Source organism: Adiantum capillus-veneris, chromosome 6, assembly GCF_014529385.1.
Source record: "Adiantum capillus-veneris isolate H3 chromosome 6, ASM1452938v2, whole genome shotgun sequence".
Lineage (NCBI taxonomy): Eukaryota > Viridiplantae > Streptophyta > Polypodiopsida > Polypodiales > Pteridaceae > Adiantum > Adiantum capillus-veneris.
The window spans coordinates 87,212,582-87,229,575 of NC_140936.1; the positions used below are offsets into that span (position 1 = coordinate 87,212,582).

Here is a 16,994-nt window from a genome sequence, read left to right on the forward strand (position 1 = left end):
TCCTTTCACAATACAACACTGTATTGATAATCCCTTAGAGGTGGGGACTTTTTTCAATTGGAACATTTTTAAGAATCTCTCCCTTGAAGTATACATGACTTTTCTCTCTATATATTCGATACTCGTTCAACTCTGAACTTATTAGATGGAATTTTTGTAGATTTCGTTTTATCTACTCCCGGCAAGGGGCTTAGAAAGCAAAACAGCAGACGTAGCCACACAGCAGGATCGGACTGGGACCCCGATAAGCAGTATCTTGGAGATGAAATATGAGCTAACCATTTCGCCACTCCGGGCTTGGTGCCTTCCTGCTGAACAAATAATTATAAGATAAAACCGAATTTTTTGCCGTGTTTCCTCCTCGTGACATGCATCCCCCTCCCTTTTCTTTATCTTACGCCTTCTACGTGTCGGCCTCCTCGCCTCCTCCTTGCCTTGGATATCCGACTCACGAGTGCAACACACCAACGCCATCGCTAATCGTATGAATCCGTTAAGATTCTCCTCTCTATTTTTTTTTTGGAATGTGTACGACATACGCGCTTTGTAAGAAATGAGCACTTGATAATATTCCACAACCTAGAAATTATGAGCACCAAAAAAGGCCAACCAAATCTAAACTAATATAATATAGCGGAAGGGAGAGCCCTTTTACACGTGGCAAAATCTGCGACATGAAAGTTAAACTTCAAAACTGAGAGAAGCCCCTATGCACGTGATAATGAGGGAGAGAGAAAGAGAAGGAGAGACCGTCGAAGGCGACCGACCGTACTAGTTATTATAACTTTGACCAAGTTGCGTAAGGTAGTCAACATGCTTACATGCATGGAGAGCATGAGGGTGCGTGGAAGAATCTTCAAAAACACTAGGCTAAAAAGGGTTGGTGAATTCGTGTTTTTGTAGCATGTTAAACTTGTTTAACGGCAACCATTTTGTCTTGATACATTGAATAAGGTTTTGTGGGTGAAAGACAATTTTTCTACATTTAGCACTTTGCTTACATGATTTGTTTCATGATTTGTTGTCACTTATGGAATCCACTGCCAAGGTCAAAACCTTCCTAAGCCTCTACGAGCGAGTTCACGTTGCTTTGTGGTTGCGTACAAATGTGCAACCGGCAACTACCAACCGCTCAATTCTCAAGAAGGCCAACAAATCTAGAGATTGACTTAAAAAAGCCATTTCCTTCGTTGCGAACTTGAAACTTAAAAGTGCACATCAATCCAAGCTACTCTTTGTCATTTTTCTGTGGTTCACAGCCTCTTCAAACTCCTCACTTAGGAGCCCCATGGCAACCAATTGCGAACCTGGCCTCCACATGAAGTGGCTCTGTTTAAGGCTAGGTTCAGACTGAATTGGCGGAAGAAACAAGGTTTCCTAAATATGCCGCCGTCTAGTGTGAAACGTGCGGAGGAGGAAAAGTGAAAAAGTGAAGGGGGCCGAGAGAGGCCATCAACTCTTCCCGGGGGGGGGAGCGCGAGGGTTTCAGAAGAAAAATGGAGGGCTCGGCGGAAGATTGCCTCAACTCCAACCAATTAAATTTGGCCTTGGAGGAAGAACGCCCCTTTGCTTTTTTCTTCCGCCGCCTAGTCTGAACCCACCCTAACTCTTAACAATCTATATGTACTCTATAACAACAGTCCGAGTACCCTTTACAAGTGTCAACGTCTGCGAGTTGAAGGTTAAATGCCAAAAGTGAGAGAAGCTCACGTGCACGGGATAACGAGAGGGAGCGAAAGAGAGAGAGAGAGGCCGCCTTCGGCAGCCGGCCGAACTCATTGTCAATAATGTTAGTGGGCTAAGTGAGACATACAGCCAATTGGAACTGGCCACGTACTTATCTTGTAGAGCTGGAAAAATGTAATGGATCTAACGGCACAGGTGAACTCCCGCCAAGTTTTTCAATATTGCATCGCCATGTCTAGACAGCTCTTCTGAAGTTCTGATATATCTGCCGAAAGGCTAGCCCGCTAGACAGACCGTGAACATCAAGCATATAACTCATGAATCTCTGAGGCACATTCATGCCGCTGGACCTTTCAGCTGGTTCTAAATTCCACAATTCAGGAAAATTTCCATAGCCAACGCTTAGTACGCAGGGTTTGGCACGATCAGCTGGCTTGCCAAAAATTCAGTTGTACCGCATCATGGCCACGTCCGAGGACAGTCTGATGATCAGCGACAAGGTATGGATACTTGTTGGCATGCTGCTTCGACACGGTCAATCCTGCACACCGGCACAGCTGTCAGATCTTTGCCATATGCTGCGTTTTCCTTCTTCTGAGATTGATTGGCTCTGTAAGCTTCCTCTCTCCCCTCTCTGCCTCAGTGAGAGTGGCCAAGTTACCTTCTCACAATTTGTTTTCCACTTCTTTGATGTCGCGAAGGATAGATATGCAGCGCCTTCTATGAATCTGGCCTCATGGAAGTGCTCATACACGGACTCTGTCTGTACATCAAGAACTATAATGCCGCTCTTGGTCCCTCAGAAGTTGCATCAACCATCTCTGCTGCCGTTTTGTGACACTTCACTGGTAAATCTCTGCAGCGCTTATTCAGAACAGATTCCTGGTAGTGGAGGGGACCAGAAACCTTGCTGGTTATCTAACAGACAATCTTCCAGAAAGCGGCTCCAAAATACAACATTCGATCCTCCCAACAAGAAGCTAAACATGTCCACAATTATCTCCTGCGCACAAGCGACAGGTGCAAAGGAGACAGATCTCTCTTTTCCTGGAAGGCAGCCAATCACATTGTTGGGCTCAAAAGTAGGAGAGGCAGAGGAATCTTGCACATTGAGTATTTCACTAGATGCAGAACAGTTATTTGAAGTTCCTATAAAGCTCAAAGCCATGCAGCAAGCCCTTGCCTTTACTGAGTGTGCTAGCAGCTACTCTCAACAATCATGCACTGCCTCTGTAACTTGCCTTAGGGATTACACGGCAGACATTATTCATGACAAGTCTGTAAGCTTGCCACTTGACAGAGAGGGTGCCACGCTTGATATTGTGAAAAATAACGAGATCAAGCCTCTCAGTTCTGTTAATAGATCTGGGTGCACTGGTAGTCCTGGGAAGCTGGACACTCTTGTTAACAAGTCAGGTGCCCATCATGGTGCTCCAATGCAAAGAGAAGCCCCATCCTCACAGACAATTCATGAGGACGTGCCTGCTGGAGAAGGTAACCTAAAGGTCGAAGAATATCTGCCTTTACATAACACTCATCCTGAGATTGCAGAGAACATTGTAATGTATGTCCAAAACAGTTCAGATAATGCGGTCGAGGCTAACATTGGAGTCTCTAATGTGTCTCCTCATGAGAGTGATGCCATTACCTGCTCAAACAAGCAACATGGACCCACCCTCACGGCAAACCACAAGGGCGATACCGTCAATGATGATATGAATAAAAATATTGGTGTTGTCTGCAAACCGTCGAAACAAAACAAAGGAAAGGTTGTAAAGGATCTGCAGCACAAAAGCTTAAATGTCAAACAAGCAATGAAGGTGCGCAAGTTGAAGAAAGCAAGTGGTACAAAAAAGCCGCCGCCTACTGCTGGCTGCTCAGCAGTCGTAGAAACCTGCTCAAATCAGGTGCTTATCCTTATTCTAACATAATTTTTCTGGATCAAGTCAACTCCTCTTATACTTACAGAAATTGCCTTGGAGGAATGTAGAGATCTAAATTTTATCTTCACAAATACTGTTGCTCTATTTGTCTTCTTCTAGATGGCTGAAGATAAACATCCATCCTTTGATGGCTTTATTGTGGAGGCTGTTGAAGGTTCAGGTTAGCAGGCTAGAAATTGTGGAAAATGTATGAGTTGTTTGTGGCTAGTATTTTCACTGTGCTATCATGCAGGTGGCTATGGGACAGTTTATAAAGCTATGAAAAAAGACGGCGGAAAGCTTGTGGCAATTAAGTGTAAGCATCTCTGTCAATGCTTACTATAGTTGTCCAATTGTGATTGGCTATTTGAGCTATTCCATCTTTGATATATGCAGACCCATTTGAGAGAACCTCATTTAGACACGTGCAAAATGAGATTAGAGTACTACAAAAATATGGGTGAGTTGGTAATTTATCAAATGTGCATGCTACTTTGCTCAAAAGCTTAGTACACAGACGTTCTTGCATGCAGGGGTCACAGCTTTATACCCAAGTGTCTCGAAGTTATTGAAGAATCTGGGAAACAATGTCTTGTTTTAGACTATATCGAACATGAGAAGCCAGAGGTAAAGTAGAAGACCTAAATATAGTCCTTTACACTATGCTGTTGTACTTAGCATTGATGAACTCAAATCTTCGCAGATTTTGAAGAAAGAGATATCCATCTCAGAGCTTCGATTTTATGGATTTTCCCTCTTTAAAGCGCTTGAGTATCTTCATAGCAAGGTGCTATCACTGGGGTCTTATTTTAAACTTGTCAGTTACTTGGAAGTGTTTTTTTGAAACTTTTGAATGATATACAGGGAGTTATTCACAGGGATGTAAAGCCAGGCAACTTTCTCTTCTCAAGAAGTAAAAAATGTGGATGGCTTGTTGATTTTAACCTTGCTATGGTACGTGCTGTCATATTTGCCTTGTCTCAAAATTTTCTCTCTAAATGTTGAGTTTTAAAGACTGTAAATAGGTCCGCGCTTCATAATGTCTAGGAGATCTTTTGAGTAGGCATTGACAATCAACTATGATACATTTGTCAGATTGTTTCGTTTCTTAACCGTTGTGGCTTAGTTAAGGTTATTAATTTGGGTTCGCTTGTGTGGGCTGCTCTAGGTACAGACGAAGCATTCGAACTCGGGTGAGTCTTCATTTGTGATTTTGAATTTCAAGCTTATATGCTAGTACTAAGGAGGAACTCCTGTTGGAGTTTTCACCACAGGTGATGTGCGCATGGGTGACAAGAATACTGTTTATAAGCCCATCATGCATGCTTATTTGATTGCCATTTGGCCCATTGTGCTCAATTGTGTCATGTTGTAAAGGAGCTTGTTGAAGTCTTCCATTTTTTAATGTAAAATTGCTTGTATGTATTCACTTGGTACTTGTTCTTTAAACTTTTATGTGTCTTTACTGATTCTCTCAAGGAATTATATCAAAAGCCTTCTGGAATTTCACGAAGCAACAATATGAGCCTTTGCCTTTCAATCGACTCTCTTCCATGAAAATTTGAGGGTAGTAAGAACATGGATGGTGCTATGACCTTGACGGAAGGTGCTTGTCCACCCTCACATTTTCCATTTTCTTTAGCCCATGCATTTAATGTTTCTTGCTTGGAAGTTTTGAATCTATTGGCAATAAGATGGCCTTCATATAGGCCTTCCAAAATGGAGGGCCATCTAAATTGGAAGGCCCTCTATTTAAAAGTAAAGCAGTCTCATAGGGCAATGGTTAGCAAGTTGGGTGGCTAGCTTTTTATATTGTAGATAAGGAAAAAAAGTGAACTTGTGATTGTTGGTGGAAAGGTATAGCTGACTTGCACTAACAGGGGGCCTGCTAAAATTTAGAGGGTGGTTCTAAGGCCCTTCACAATGGAGGTGCTTAAATGTGTATCATATTTAATCGGATGTGGAAGGTGTATCAGAACGTATTTTTAATTTGGAAGGCCGTATAAAACCACCGATAGGTGTAACCATCTTAGAGATCCAACCGTCTAGAGTCCTATAGTTGTTTACGTTGTTCCTCTTTCATGTGGAGGCATCATGTTGTTCCTTTTATGCGGAGGCATTATCCCGTTAGTGCTCTAATCATCAGGCACACAGTCACACCCCATGCTGAAGTGCCAAGAGTAACCATATCACAAAGTTGGCGAAGATTTTGTGCCTTTTGCTAGTTGCCAATTTTATGATTTCTCCATGTACATCTTGGATGGTAAAGAGAACTCTCCACAGAAGAGAAGTGTATTGTAGAATCTCGCCTTCGTTTAGTTGAGCATAAGAGTTTTCTTACAATGCATACATATGTCTTTGAGAATCAGGCAAAACTCTCAGAACGATGCATGTTTACCTTTAGGATTTTCCAAAATTTGCCATAAGCATGCACTTTCTCTTGAGCTTAAGAAAATTGTATGTTTACGTCCCACAACCTTCGCTTGTACCCAAACTCATGAAGTACTTCGGAGCATTTTTACCTCGGATAATGTTTATTGGTACCTTTATTGAACTATGTATTTTATGGCAACATATTCTTCTATAGTTAACCAAATAAGATTCTTGAAAGCTTCCAATATCACTTCTAATGGTGTGTCATGGTGAAGACCTGTCTGATTGGAACCCATATGTTTAGAGTCTTGTCACCAATCAAGATGAATATATAATGTTACCTTGTCAAAACCCATGCTGGTTTTTGAAACTAGCATATGTCAACCACACTATATAAACTATCCATCCTACATCCATCAATGCCTTTCCATATTGATATCAATAAGTAAGTTTGCTGTTTGTATTAGATTGCAAGAATGCACACAAAGCTTACAGAGACGAGGAGGAAGTTGAAGGCTATAACACAATAACCAACATTACTTAGGAAACAATACAAAAAGAGATACCATAAAATTTTGGGCGCATATCTAAGCAAGGGCAAAAAACCTTCTAATAGTGTAAAAGGTGTTGTGGCAATTCAAAGTGTGATCACACATATCATACCAAAACATGGTAACAAACCCTCCTTGGGAGTGATGAGGTGAAGATGAGGTGAAGCTTGACACTCATGTATAGAGAAGTGCCACGCCTTGTGAATGTGATCTATTCTCAAGGAGAGTATGCCCAAAGCTATGCGAAAAGCTATTTGTTCACAAGACAAAACCTTTGTGAAAAGATATGCAGGTTTTTTGTTGACTCTTGGTCATGCTCAAAAAGCAATAAACTGGAAGGAGTTTGTGATTGACCTGAATTCTGATAAGAAAGCCTGTGGAGCCTCGGAATAGGATCCACATCGGAATAAGAGGATCAATGGTGGTTCTAGGTTAGTGTGTACAATTAGCTGGTGCGCGATATAGTGTTGTGCTTCAAGACTAAGAAAAAATGAAACATAGGCTTGGTTCACATCGTCTGGCAGAAGATCAGCCAATTCTCTGCGAGCCAATCAAAATCGCTCTCGCTTGTTGCCTTGTTCACATAAGGCGGTGGAAGGCGCTGACTGAGCTGCCACGTCGAGGAAGAATTACCCTTTTTCTCTTCCACCCTGCCCTCTTTTTCTTTTGACCCCCCCCCCGTGAGCACTTCCACCTTGATGCCTTTCTTCTCTAGCCAATGGAGCCGCGCTATGCAAGCAAAGGGACCCAAGGCAGCTATCGTCTTGTGTGAACGCTAGGCGGCCGGCAGAGCTGAGCATATCCGTGTTCCGCCTAGAAGTGGTGGAAAGAGCTGCCACGTCGAGGAAGAATTACCCTTTTTCTCTTCCACCTTGCCCTCTTCTTCTTTCGACACCCCCCCCCCCCCCCCCCCCCGGAGCACTTCCACCTTGATGCCTTTCTTCTCTAGCCAATGTAGCCGCACTATGCAAGCAAAGGGACCCAGGGCAGCTACCGTCTTGTGTGAACGCTAGGCGGCGGCAGAGCTGAGCATATCCGTGTTCCGCCCGGAAGTGGTGGAAAGGTGCGGCACTTCCACCTCTCCAATCTGAACCCACCCATAGAGTATGCCATGAAGCACTTAAGAGACAAGAGACAGAAATCAATGAGTGAGACCACGAAGACAATATTGTATTAGATTTTGCGACTACAAATGTCCACCGTCTTAGCATACAAGTGTTCTCTCTACATCTTATTTATGCAAGTACTAAAAGTAGACCTTCGCCCTCGGCCCCTTGTAATGAAGGGTTCCCACCTTATTGTTGTTCCACCGCATGGAGATATGGCTTACAAATTCCAATTACCAGAGACAAGTGGCATACATCCAATATTTCATGTTAGCGGATTCAAAAAGAAGTTGCGTCAATCTAATAATCTTATTCAAGATAATCAGATAGTGGAACTCATAAATACTCAATCTCTTTTGTATGAGCCAGAGAAAGTACTAGACAGCGGAGAAAAAAGGACTTGAGATACAATTAAAGAGTGTTTAGGTAATTGGAAAGATTGTGCTGAAGAGAGTTCAACATGGGAGTAAGCATTATTTAGAAAAGGTTCCCCAACTATAGGATTACTCCTTCCAATGAAATATTTGAGGATGAAAATTCTTCTTACAGGGAAGGGAATGTGACGCATCCTATAGTTGGGACACGCACATCCAACACTTGGAGCAAAGGGGTTATGGCTCGTGGGTGAACCGCCTCTTAGAGATTAAGATTAAGGGGGGGAGGGGGGGTGTAACAGGTGTTGAACTGTCGGGAAAAACCCCCATGCAATGGCGGCTCCCGAACAAGGCCATGAGAGAGGGCGTGGTGGTGCTCCATGTGTGTGCGTGTGCGCTTGTGCTAGCTTAAGGGCTTCCCTATACCCTGTTGCGAGTTTGTTCTTTCTTGCCATAGCACTATACCTAATATGTCTAGGCCCAAATCTATGGCCTCACTTTGTTCCATGATGCTGAGCTTTCGCTTGTTGATCCATCTTGGGGTGGATATAGCAATTTCGTGCATTTTCGTGTCTATGCGGATCCTGGCCATCTGGACACATCAATGAATAGTGGCAATCCATTCTTGAAGCAAAGGCTTTAAAATGAGCTGGACACTTTCTATCAGCTATTCCATGTTGGTAGTTAGAGTTAGTCAGATCAATCAAGATCTAAGATCAGACAAGATGAACCGAAAGACAAGACTGAAACTGGAAACAATGCTAAACATTGGAACTTGAAATGGAAATGGACACTGAAACTGGGAACTAAAACTAGGATTGTATATGTAGGTAAGAACAAGTACAATGTTGAGACTTAGTGTGTATATTGGATTACAAGAGCATACAACTCCAAGATGTAAGATACAAGGGATTAGGATTAGGAATGCACTCAATCTAGAATCAAAAGTCCAATCAAAAGTCTACCAAAAGTTCCTCAAAAATGATGTAGTGGCCCTTATTTATAGGCTTCCAACTGGGCTCTGACTGCTTGCGCATTGTATCAATAACTGTGGTAATTGTCCTGTTAGGTGCAGCGGAATGAATGTTTGCGCTTTGCTCAAGATGAGTGCTCCGAACTGTGCTCAAGGTTCCTTTTGTTCTTATGGAAGGTAGAGCCTTCCGTTCTTAATGAGAGAATGCTATGATCACAAACAAAGTGAATGGACACTGTGCGTGCAAGTGTCTGAGACTGAGAGATGAGAGATACGACACCAGAGACGTTGTAAAACCCTCCTCCGAAGGCCCCACTCTCGTCGGCGAGAGTGGTCTACTATTGATTGCACAATCTGGTACAAATGGTATGCATGAGACTGATGCAAGTCTAGGCTATGTCGGCGATGACGACGGTGATGACGGGGTCGACCTAAGGGTTGAAATCTGCAAATCTTCTATCTGCCGAATTCTGACTCTATGTCGATGACGATGTCGATGGCAATGATGCGACGATGACGCGCTGAAAACGCAGATGCTGAAATCTGCGTTTCCCGGGCTGAAACTGTAAACCTTGCGGAAATTGACCGTGCGGCGAGGAACTGCTGTGGGAAGGTGAGATCTGCGAGGTTCGGGACTTGATTTGCAGGTACTAACTGCTGAAAACTGAAAACGCTGATGTTCCTTGACTTTCCGTCGCGGTGAAGGTGCAAAACGCCGGGGTTGATCTGCAACCAAAAACGCTAGGGGCTAAAATTGGTTTTTCTGTCGCTGTGGTTCTGCAAATGCAAAAACTCTAGGCTGATCTGCTGTGGTGTCACGTGACACATCCCAACCCTATGTGTCCGTGGACAAGCTACACCACAACAGGGTTCGGTTAGTCCGATCAAGTTAGATTAGCAGTGATCTGGCGTTTTTGTGAGTCTATTCGTAGACCATGCATGCCCAGTCACTTAGCATAGATGCATATCCTCCGGTTGCACATAGCATGATTATCGGAATTCCCATCAGAATCCATTAGCATCAGTTAGGGGAATTTTTTAGTGCATTTAGTCTATTTTCCTATTTATTGGTTATTTTCACTTATTATTTATAAGTGACTTTCCTACAAAAGTAGGTAGGGCAATTTTGCTAAGTTAATATATAAGCAAATCAAAGTTCACACTTTCTGGCAGAAGAGGCAGCAGGAGCTTCTGCTCAACAGGCAACTTCTCAACAGTACCACCCAGCACCCCCAACGTTTTGGATCCCCATCCTCGCCGGGCAAGTTCCCATCCTCAGCGTTTTCTCAGCATCAGCCATCGCCATCAAGTCCAACCCTTTCTAGCGTTTGTTCCCCCTTCAGATAGCCCCCAAAGCCCAGCGTATTTGGGATTGCAAAGCATCAGCAGAATCAGCGTTTTGACATCAGCAATTTCAGCCAAGCTAGCGTTTTTTGCTGGTGTTTTTGCATTGCTGCAGCGTTTTGACTTTCAGCCCCAACCTGCCGCAGATACACAACATTTTCAGCCTTTAGCAAGGTAGCAGATACATCCCAGATTGGTTGCAGAAGTTCCCCCATCTTTAGCCCAAGAAAACGCAGCCAAAACAGTCATTTTCAGCCATCGAAACAGTCCCGAAATTCAGCGATTAGAAGATCTCAGATTTCAGCCATCAAGTCGTCGTCGTCACCACCGTCGTCGTCATCGGCATAGTCCCATTGCATCAGTCCATTGCATACGCATCGTACACCTTTGTGCAATCAAAGTAGACCACTCTCGTCGACGAGAGTGGGGCCTTCGGAGGAGGGTTTTACAACCTCTCGGGTGTCGTATCTCTTCTCTCTCCTTCTCTCAATCTCATTCACTTGCACGCACAATATCCACTCACTTTGTTCGTGATCATAGCACTCTCCATAAGACGGAAAGCTCTCTCTTTCCCTAAGAACTAAAAGGAACCTTGAGCAATAAAGATCACTAATCTTGAGAAAATACAACATTCATTCCGTTGCACCTTACATGTGGTCTTCGGCAGGGATCTGCAAGAGCAAAACGTTGGCTGATGTGCCGTGGGCTTGTCCAAAAACGCTAGCCAAGCTGTTGTGAAGCAAAAACACTAGAAGTCCTTGGGTTCTGCTGAGAAGTTTCCTGTTGAGCAAGGTGCTCCTGCTGCCTCTTTTGCCATTTAGTGCTAACTTTGGTTTGCTTATATATTTTCTTAGCAAAATTGCCCTACCTACTTTTGTTGGAAAGTCACTTAAATTTATAAGTGAAAAATGCCAAAAATAGGTAAAATAGGCTAAATGCACTGGAAAATTCCCTTAATGGAATCTAATGGATTCTGGTGGGAATACTGATGATCATGTTGTGTGCAACCAGAGGATATGCATCTACACTAAGTGATTGGGCATGCACGGTCTACGAAGACTCACGAAAGTGCCAGATCACTTCTAAATCTAGACTGACTGGACTGATTGAACCTTGATCATGCTGTAGCTTGTCCACGGACACATAGGGCTGGATGTGTCACGTGACATGTTCGTAGTTATTGTCTCCGAAAGCTTCCAATCTAGCCGCCTGCTAAGGGTCATTCCTGCCATCTATATCTACATCTTTCACCTTTTCTTGAATTTTGGTATAGACCAAAATTTATAGAAAAGTCTAAGCATTCATCCTTTATTAGTCCATCTGACCCGCTTCTTGCCTGGTGTCTTCTTCTTTGGAGGTTTGTGCAGAACTTTGAATGGTTTTGAGGCGCTTGGACCAGTGTTCTCCTTCTAAATAAGTCAATACAGGGCCTTTTGCTCTAACCGATCCTTTCTAACTGTCTTCATCTCGAACTCATATGAAGTCGGTGCATTCCATGTTTTTGTGTTAGGGTCATAGGGTGTTCTTTTTGTCAAAGGTCGCAGCGGAAGATGCAATGTAGACAAGAATTGGCTCGTGATCCGGTGGGTACCTCGACTCCGATCTAGAACAATTGCAATGCGAAAGACATGAACAAGGCACACCTGTGGAGATAGAACAAGGGTGGTCAGGCATAGAACTGACATGCCCAATGGATAGACTCGAGGCACACACAATTGCGACTACTATTGACATTGCCAATTGCTCTTACATATGAGAACATTGACTTGACCATCACCCCAAGAAGCTTTGGGAAGAGAGCAATGTGCAACTCCTCCTGGTTGGAAGGCGAAACTGAATGGAGGGAGAGAGATGGGCCTAAAGGCAACGGTCAACCATCAAAGCATGGCGGCCCTCTAGGGGATGTGGGATCTCTCCTCTCCAAGCCCTCCTGGTGTTGCCCTGAGGAAAAATGCTAGGGGTGGCAACTGTCTGCTTACCACCACAAGGCGTACAAAAGGCTGCCGATGATAAAGCTCTACAACACCTCCAAGGCTACCCAAAAAGCTGATGGGTGTGGTGCAAAAAAGCGTTGGTATGGCTGCTTTCCTTGCCATCTGATGGCCTCCTTTGCATGCCCTCAAGAACACCCAAGAGAGGGCGTCCCCCCCAAGTACTGGTGTGTACACTGACTGGAAGTAGTCCCCCCTTTGCATATACAGGGAAGATACTTGCCTGCCCGACCCAGCCCTATGGCTCCACGACCTTGGAAAAGGGGGAAAATAGGGGATGGGTACCAGATGCATGGGGGAAAAATAGGGGGAGCTTGGGATAAAATATCCAAGGCCTCTAGGAGCCTATGTGACCATGGAACAGAGCCAAAAACTCGAGCTAAACATGCCTAGACACGACCCGACATGAGAAAACAACCTCACATTGGCTGGGCACAATCACAAAACAAACCTCACTCCCTAATCTGCTCCTGAGAGATATCGGAGCTACCACCAAACAAGAAAATGAACTCTAACTCCCCCTCTCAAATCCTGGACGAAAAACGAGTCCAGACTCAAAGGAGCTGGAGTGATCAGTCTGCAAGTGTAAAGAGAGGGTTTTGTGGACGAGGATATTTGCTACAGAATTTTGGAATTTTGAGGTTGAATAGTACCTGGCAAGTATACCATCCAATCGCTACCCCCGAAAGAGACGTTCGGGGAGTATAATGCTGTCCTTTGTAAGTAAATCCAGCTCTATCAAGAATCTCCTCAAGCCAACCGACTCACAAGTCGCACAACCAACATTTGCAGAAGGTACTGTTGTTGACTGCTCCAAGGGTATGCATCAAAACTGAGAGTAAATGCATAAAAGACTGGTATCCAAATCATTTCCCAACTTTGAAGTACTCCAATCTACACCTCCGGTCATATACCACATGTCAGAAACTCCAAGCTGCTACGGAAGTCCAAGGAAAGGGACAACCAAGGCTACTAAGGAACTACATGTCCGATGACGAAGAACCAAAGAATTGCATCAACTATCATATAGAATGATGAACTGCAAACTGTATCTGAAGTAACTTCATCGGAATTGAGAGTGAGACTAGAATTGATCTGTCTTGAACAACACCTGAGAGAATGTCACCCCACTCTCAAAGTGAATCGAGAACAAACATCCAGCAGAAAGAAAACACACATCAATACTGAGATTGCAGCTAACACGGCAATATCAAGAGAAGATCTTGCTCCCAAGCTCTGCAAGAGAAGAACAAGGTGGTGTAGAAAGCCGCCAGATAGACTGTCAATCTTGTTATACATGGAACCACAAGAACTGTAAGGAAGTAGTTTGGGCAAACCGACTCCCAAGCTTGCTCCATATCCCCCTCTGAAGGGAAGAATACCCGAACCATGGATAACTGTCATAACTTTCCAACAGTCTCTACTCGTGTAACTCTATCACCAACGGTAGGTGAATCCTAAAGAAAAATATAATATACTTGTGGAACCTGGAACCAAAATTTGTGAGAACCAAGAAGATTGTCTGCCCATAATGAATGCTCAAGCTAGCTGAAACTGGTTCCTAGTCCGAGAAGGGCCACTATCCACGTGTACGAAAGAACATGCCTGTCTAAGCATAAGGGAAGTAGGTGTGTCCTATATGGTACAGTCTCCAGGGATCAAGCTGGAAGACGAGGCATAGGAACCATTGCTCGGATGCAGTGGGAAGAGCAACAATCACACCACAAATCTGAAAGACAAGGCTACCACTGAAATGGCTAAGGAAAACATCCTCTAAGATAATAACTGCTCTGTGGGCTAAAGCACACCATCCAAAACTGCAAGAAATGGGTAAGGAAACCAAGGACTGGAAGACACCGTGCATGGTACTCCGTTGAATGGAGCATTGGTAGTCAACTGAAGATAATAACTTGGAAGCCTCCTTTGAAAGAGAAGTATCCTCAAAAGTACGCTCGGAGGTAATAACTTTCTCATCCCATGTTGGAACAGAGCAAACATTGTCATTGAAAGCAACTAAAGCTGAGAACTCTCCCAAAAGATAGAAAGTCTCCCTCCGCTCAGTCTTGGGAAAAGAGAATGAGTACCACCAAAAAGAAGTCTGAGACAACCTGGAGTAAAACTGCTTCCTTTGTAAGTGAGTAGCAAGACCTGAATCTCATGGACTCGAGACTCAAAGAGAATCACACCATCGGTAAACTCGGATTGCTAAGAATAGGAAGACTTGAGAGGTCGTCACCTGAGGATCATGTTTGCCAAAGAAGCCGTCGGGGTCCAACAAGAACCTAGCTACTCAGTCAAACTCCTTGAGATCAAACCAAATGTCCGCCACATCTCTTAATGTGCCAAGATTAAACTTGTAGGTACAACGAATACAATATGTCAAACTGCATACAGACTCGGAAGAGCACATATACTCCCACTGTTGTAACTTGCTTCCTTAAAATCTTCATCAAAACTGTCCTTTGTACTTGTGTTGAAGAGGACATACCCACAACTGAATTGTGCAATCAATATCCAATACACAACGTAACTCTAATACTCAAAGGAGAGTAAAGGAACCGGCTCGGGGAACAAGCTCGTGAGGAACACTGGGGCTGATTTGTATCATGCTAGAAAGCTGGGCAAAACACTGCAAGGGAAAAGAGCTTGCTATACTAGCCAGCCATGGCCAAATCTGCACACTTGAAGAAGGGTTGCCCCCAAAGTTGGAGTTATCCAAAGGGATGTATGGAAGAAGCATCCAAATGTTGCTGACTGTGGGAGTAGGAACTGGATGTCCCCACTAATTGTCGACACTGCCTACAAACATTTCATCCAAGGGATCTCGACAAATCTGCTTTCGATCATCAAGAAAACTGCCCATAGAACCTGTCCCGGAACTGGTGTTGACAAACTCACAAGTGGTTGTAAGTTCTCACAATTGGTACTAACAAGCTCACAAAAGGGCAAGAAAGTGACCAATAGGGCCACATTACCACCAGGGAAAGGAGAGAACATGGAGAAAGGAAGGATTCACACTCCAACAAAACCTCCTCGAACTGTTGTCATTGTTGGCTAAGGGTCTGGCACCACATGCTCCACCTCATCCAAGAAAGTTGGATGATCAAACAAGAAGTGGTTTTGGAGACAAAAGTATTCCCCTTTGCCGTTCAGAGCCAACTCCAACACATGCACTGGAACATGCACTTGAGCTGTTGTATACCGGATGAGCTAGAGTCAATTGAAGCCGGAACTGGAACTTCCATCCTTAGATTAAAAATGAAAAATCATGAATCATCCTCTGCTTCAAGGTGGGAAGAAACCCCCCTCTCATCCTCAATCCGCAATTTGGTACAAAAGTGCAACTGAATCATCAACATGCTACTCATCGGATAGGTAGCTCTGTTGACAATTCCAAGAAAGATGTGCAGTTGCAAAAGGCACAACAAATGTGCCAATCCATCTCCTCGAAGAAAAGATAGCCATAGAAACCTCCTCCAGAAGTGAGGAAGAAGATCCTACTGCTGTCCACACACTTCTCTGTGAACAAGAAGGTGGAAATGAATAGATCCCCCTCTGGCGCTAACAACCACATACTTGCTTCCCTTGCGGGAAGGCACGGTAACATGACTCCATCTGGGAGGAAACCAAGGCACCTCTAGCATTGCTACACATCTTGAAACCTCCATCGGGTTCTCCTCGATGAAGAGAGGTCGAGGTAAGCAAGGGTAAAGGCAGGGAAGTCGGAGACGAGGATCCAAGGCCTCCACATACCGAAATCTGCCCCAAACTTGGAGAAAACCAAGAAAAAAAAGCAAGCTTCTTCTCTCTCAATCAATGTCCAAAACCGCACCGGAGCAGCCACATCCGAGCACTCAGGTGGTCGTATCACCATAGGGCTCCGATACCTTGTCAAAGGTGGCAACGGAAGATGCAATGAAGACAAGAATTGACTCATGATCCGGTGGGTACCTTGACTTCGATCTAGAACACTTGCAATGCCAAACACATGAACAAGGCACACTTGTGGGGAAGAGAGATCACTGAGGTAGAAAGAGACAAGACATCCGAGAGAGAGAGAGAGAGAGAGAGAGAGAGAGAGAGAGAGAGAGAGAGAGAGAGAGAGAGAGAGATGAAATGAAATGTTATATTAACGTCTTCAAAAGGCCAAAGTGACCTATGAGACCAGAAAGTTACAATGCGGTGTATCTGATACAAAGTTGGATTAACAAAATAAATTAATAAATAAATAGAGAGAGAGAGAGAGAGAGAGAGAGAGAGAGAGAGAGAGAGAGAGAGAGAGAGAGAGAAATGAAATGAAATGTTATATTAACGTCTTCAAAAGGCCAAAGTGACCTATGAGCCCAGGAAGTTACAATGCGGTGTATCTGATATCAAGTCAGATTAACAAAATAAATTAAACTAGACTAGGGATAACAAGATATAAATACTGCGGAATCCTAAACTAAGCGGATAGGTGTGAAAGGCGAGAGGCGTGAAATGTGTGAACTGAGCTATACAATGTGTAGACAATTTGGGAGGGAAGTAGAGATCTATCTGCATAGAGATCCATCTTCATCTGCACTTTGGATGACGAAAAAGTATGGCTCGAATCCTTTGCTGTAGCCTCCTTCGAAACTGTGTAGCTCCTCTTCTCCATCGGGGTCGTCTAGATCTCCCTAGCTCAAATGCACG

General features: G+C 44.0%; 1 protein-coding gene across 4 annotated transcripts in view; it reads left to right on the top strand.

The window, feature by feature from the left end:
• Nucleotides 1–1,866: 1,866 nt before the first annotated feature.
• The window catches only part of LOC147455838 (Protein kinase superfamily protein), a 79,361-nt gene continuing 64,233 nt past the window's right edge, over nucleotides 1,867–16,994 (top strand). The window contains exons 1-9 of one of the 4 annotated variants that reach the window (XM_086514491.1): nucleotides 2,161–2,298; nucleotides 2,388–3,593; nucleotides 3,729–3,789; nucleotides 3,862–3,924; nucleotides 4,005–4,068; nucleotides 4,142–4,235; nucleotides 4,312–4,395; nucleotides 4,473–4,562; nucleotides 4,777–4,801. In XM_086514491.1, coding sequence (XP_086370617.1) covers nucleotides 2,409–3,593; nucleotides 3,729–3,789; nucleotides 3,862–3,924; nucleotides 4,005–4,068; nucleotides 4,142–4,235; nucleotides 4,312–4,395; nucleotides 4,473–4,562; nucleotides 4,777–4,801 — 1,666 coding nt within the window. In that variant the 5' untranslated portion in view covers nucleotides 2,161–2,298; nucleotides 2,388–2,408. Of the gene's footprint in view, nucleotides 3,594–3,728; nucleotides 3,790–3,861; nucleotides 3,925–4,004; nucleotides 4,069–4,141; nucleotides 4,236–4,311; nucleotides 4,396–4,472; nucleotides 4,563–4,776; nucleotides 4,802–16,994 lie in introns of all 4 variants that reach the window. The other 3 variants (XM_086514492.1, XM_086514489.1, XM_086514488.1) reach the window with 3 other exon arrangements.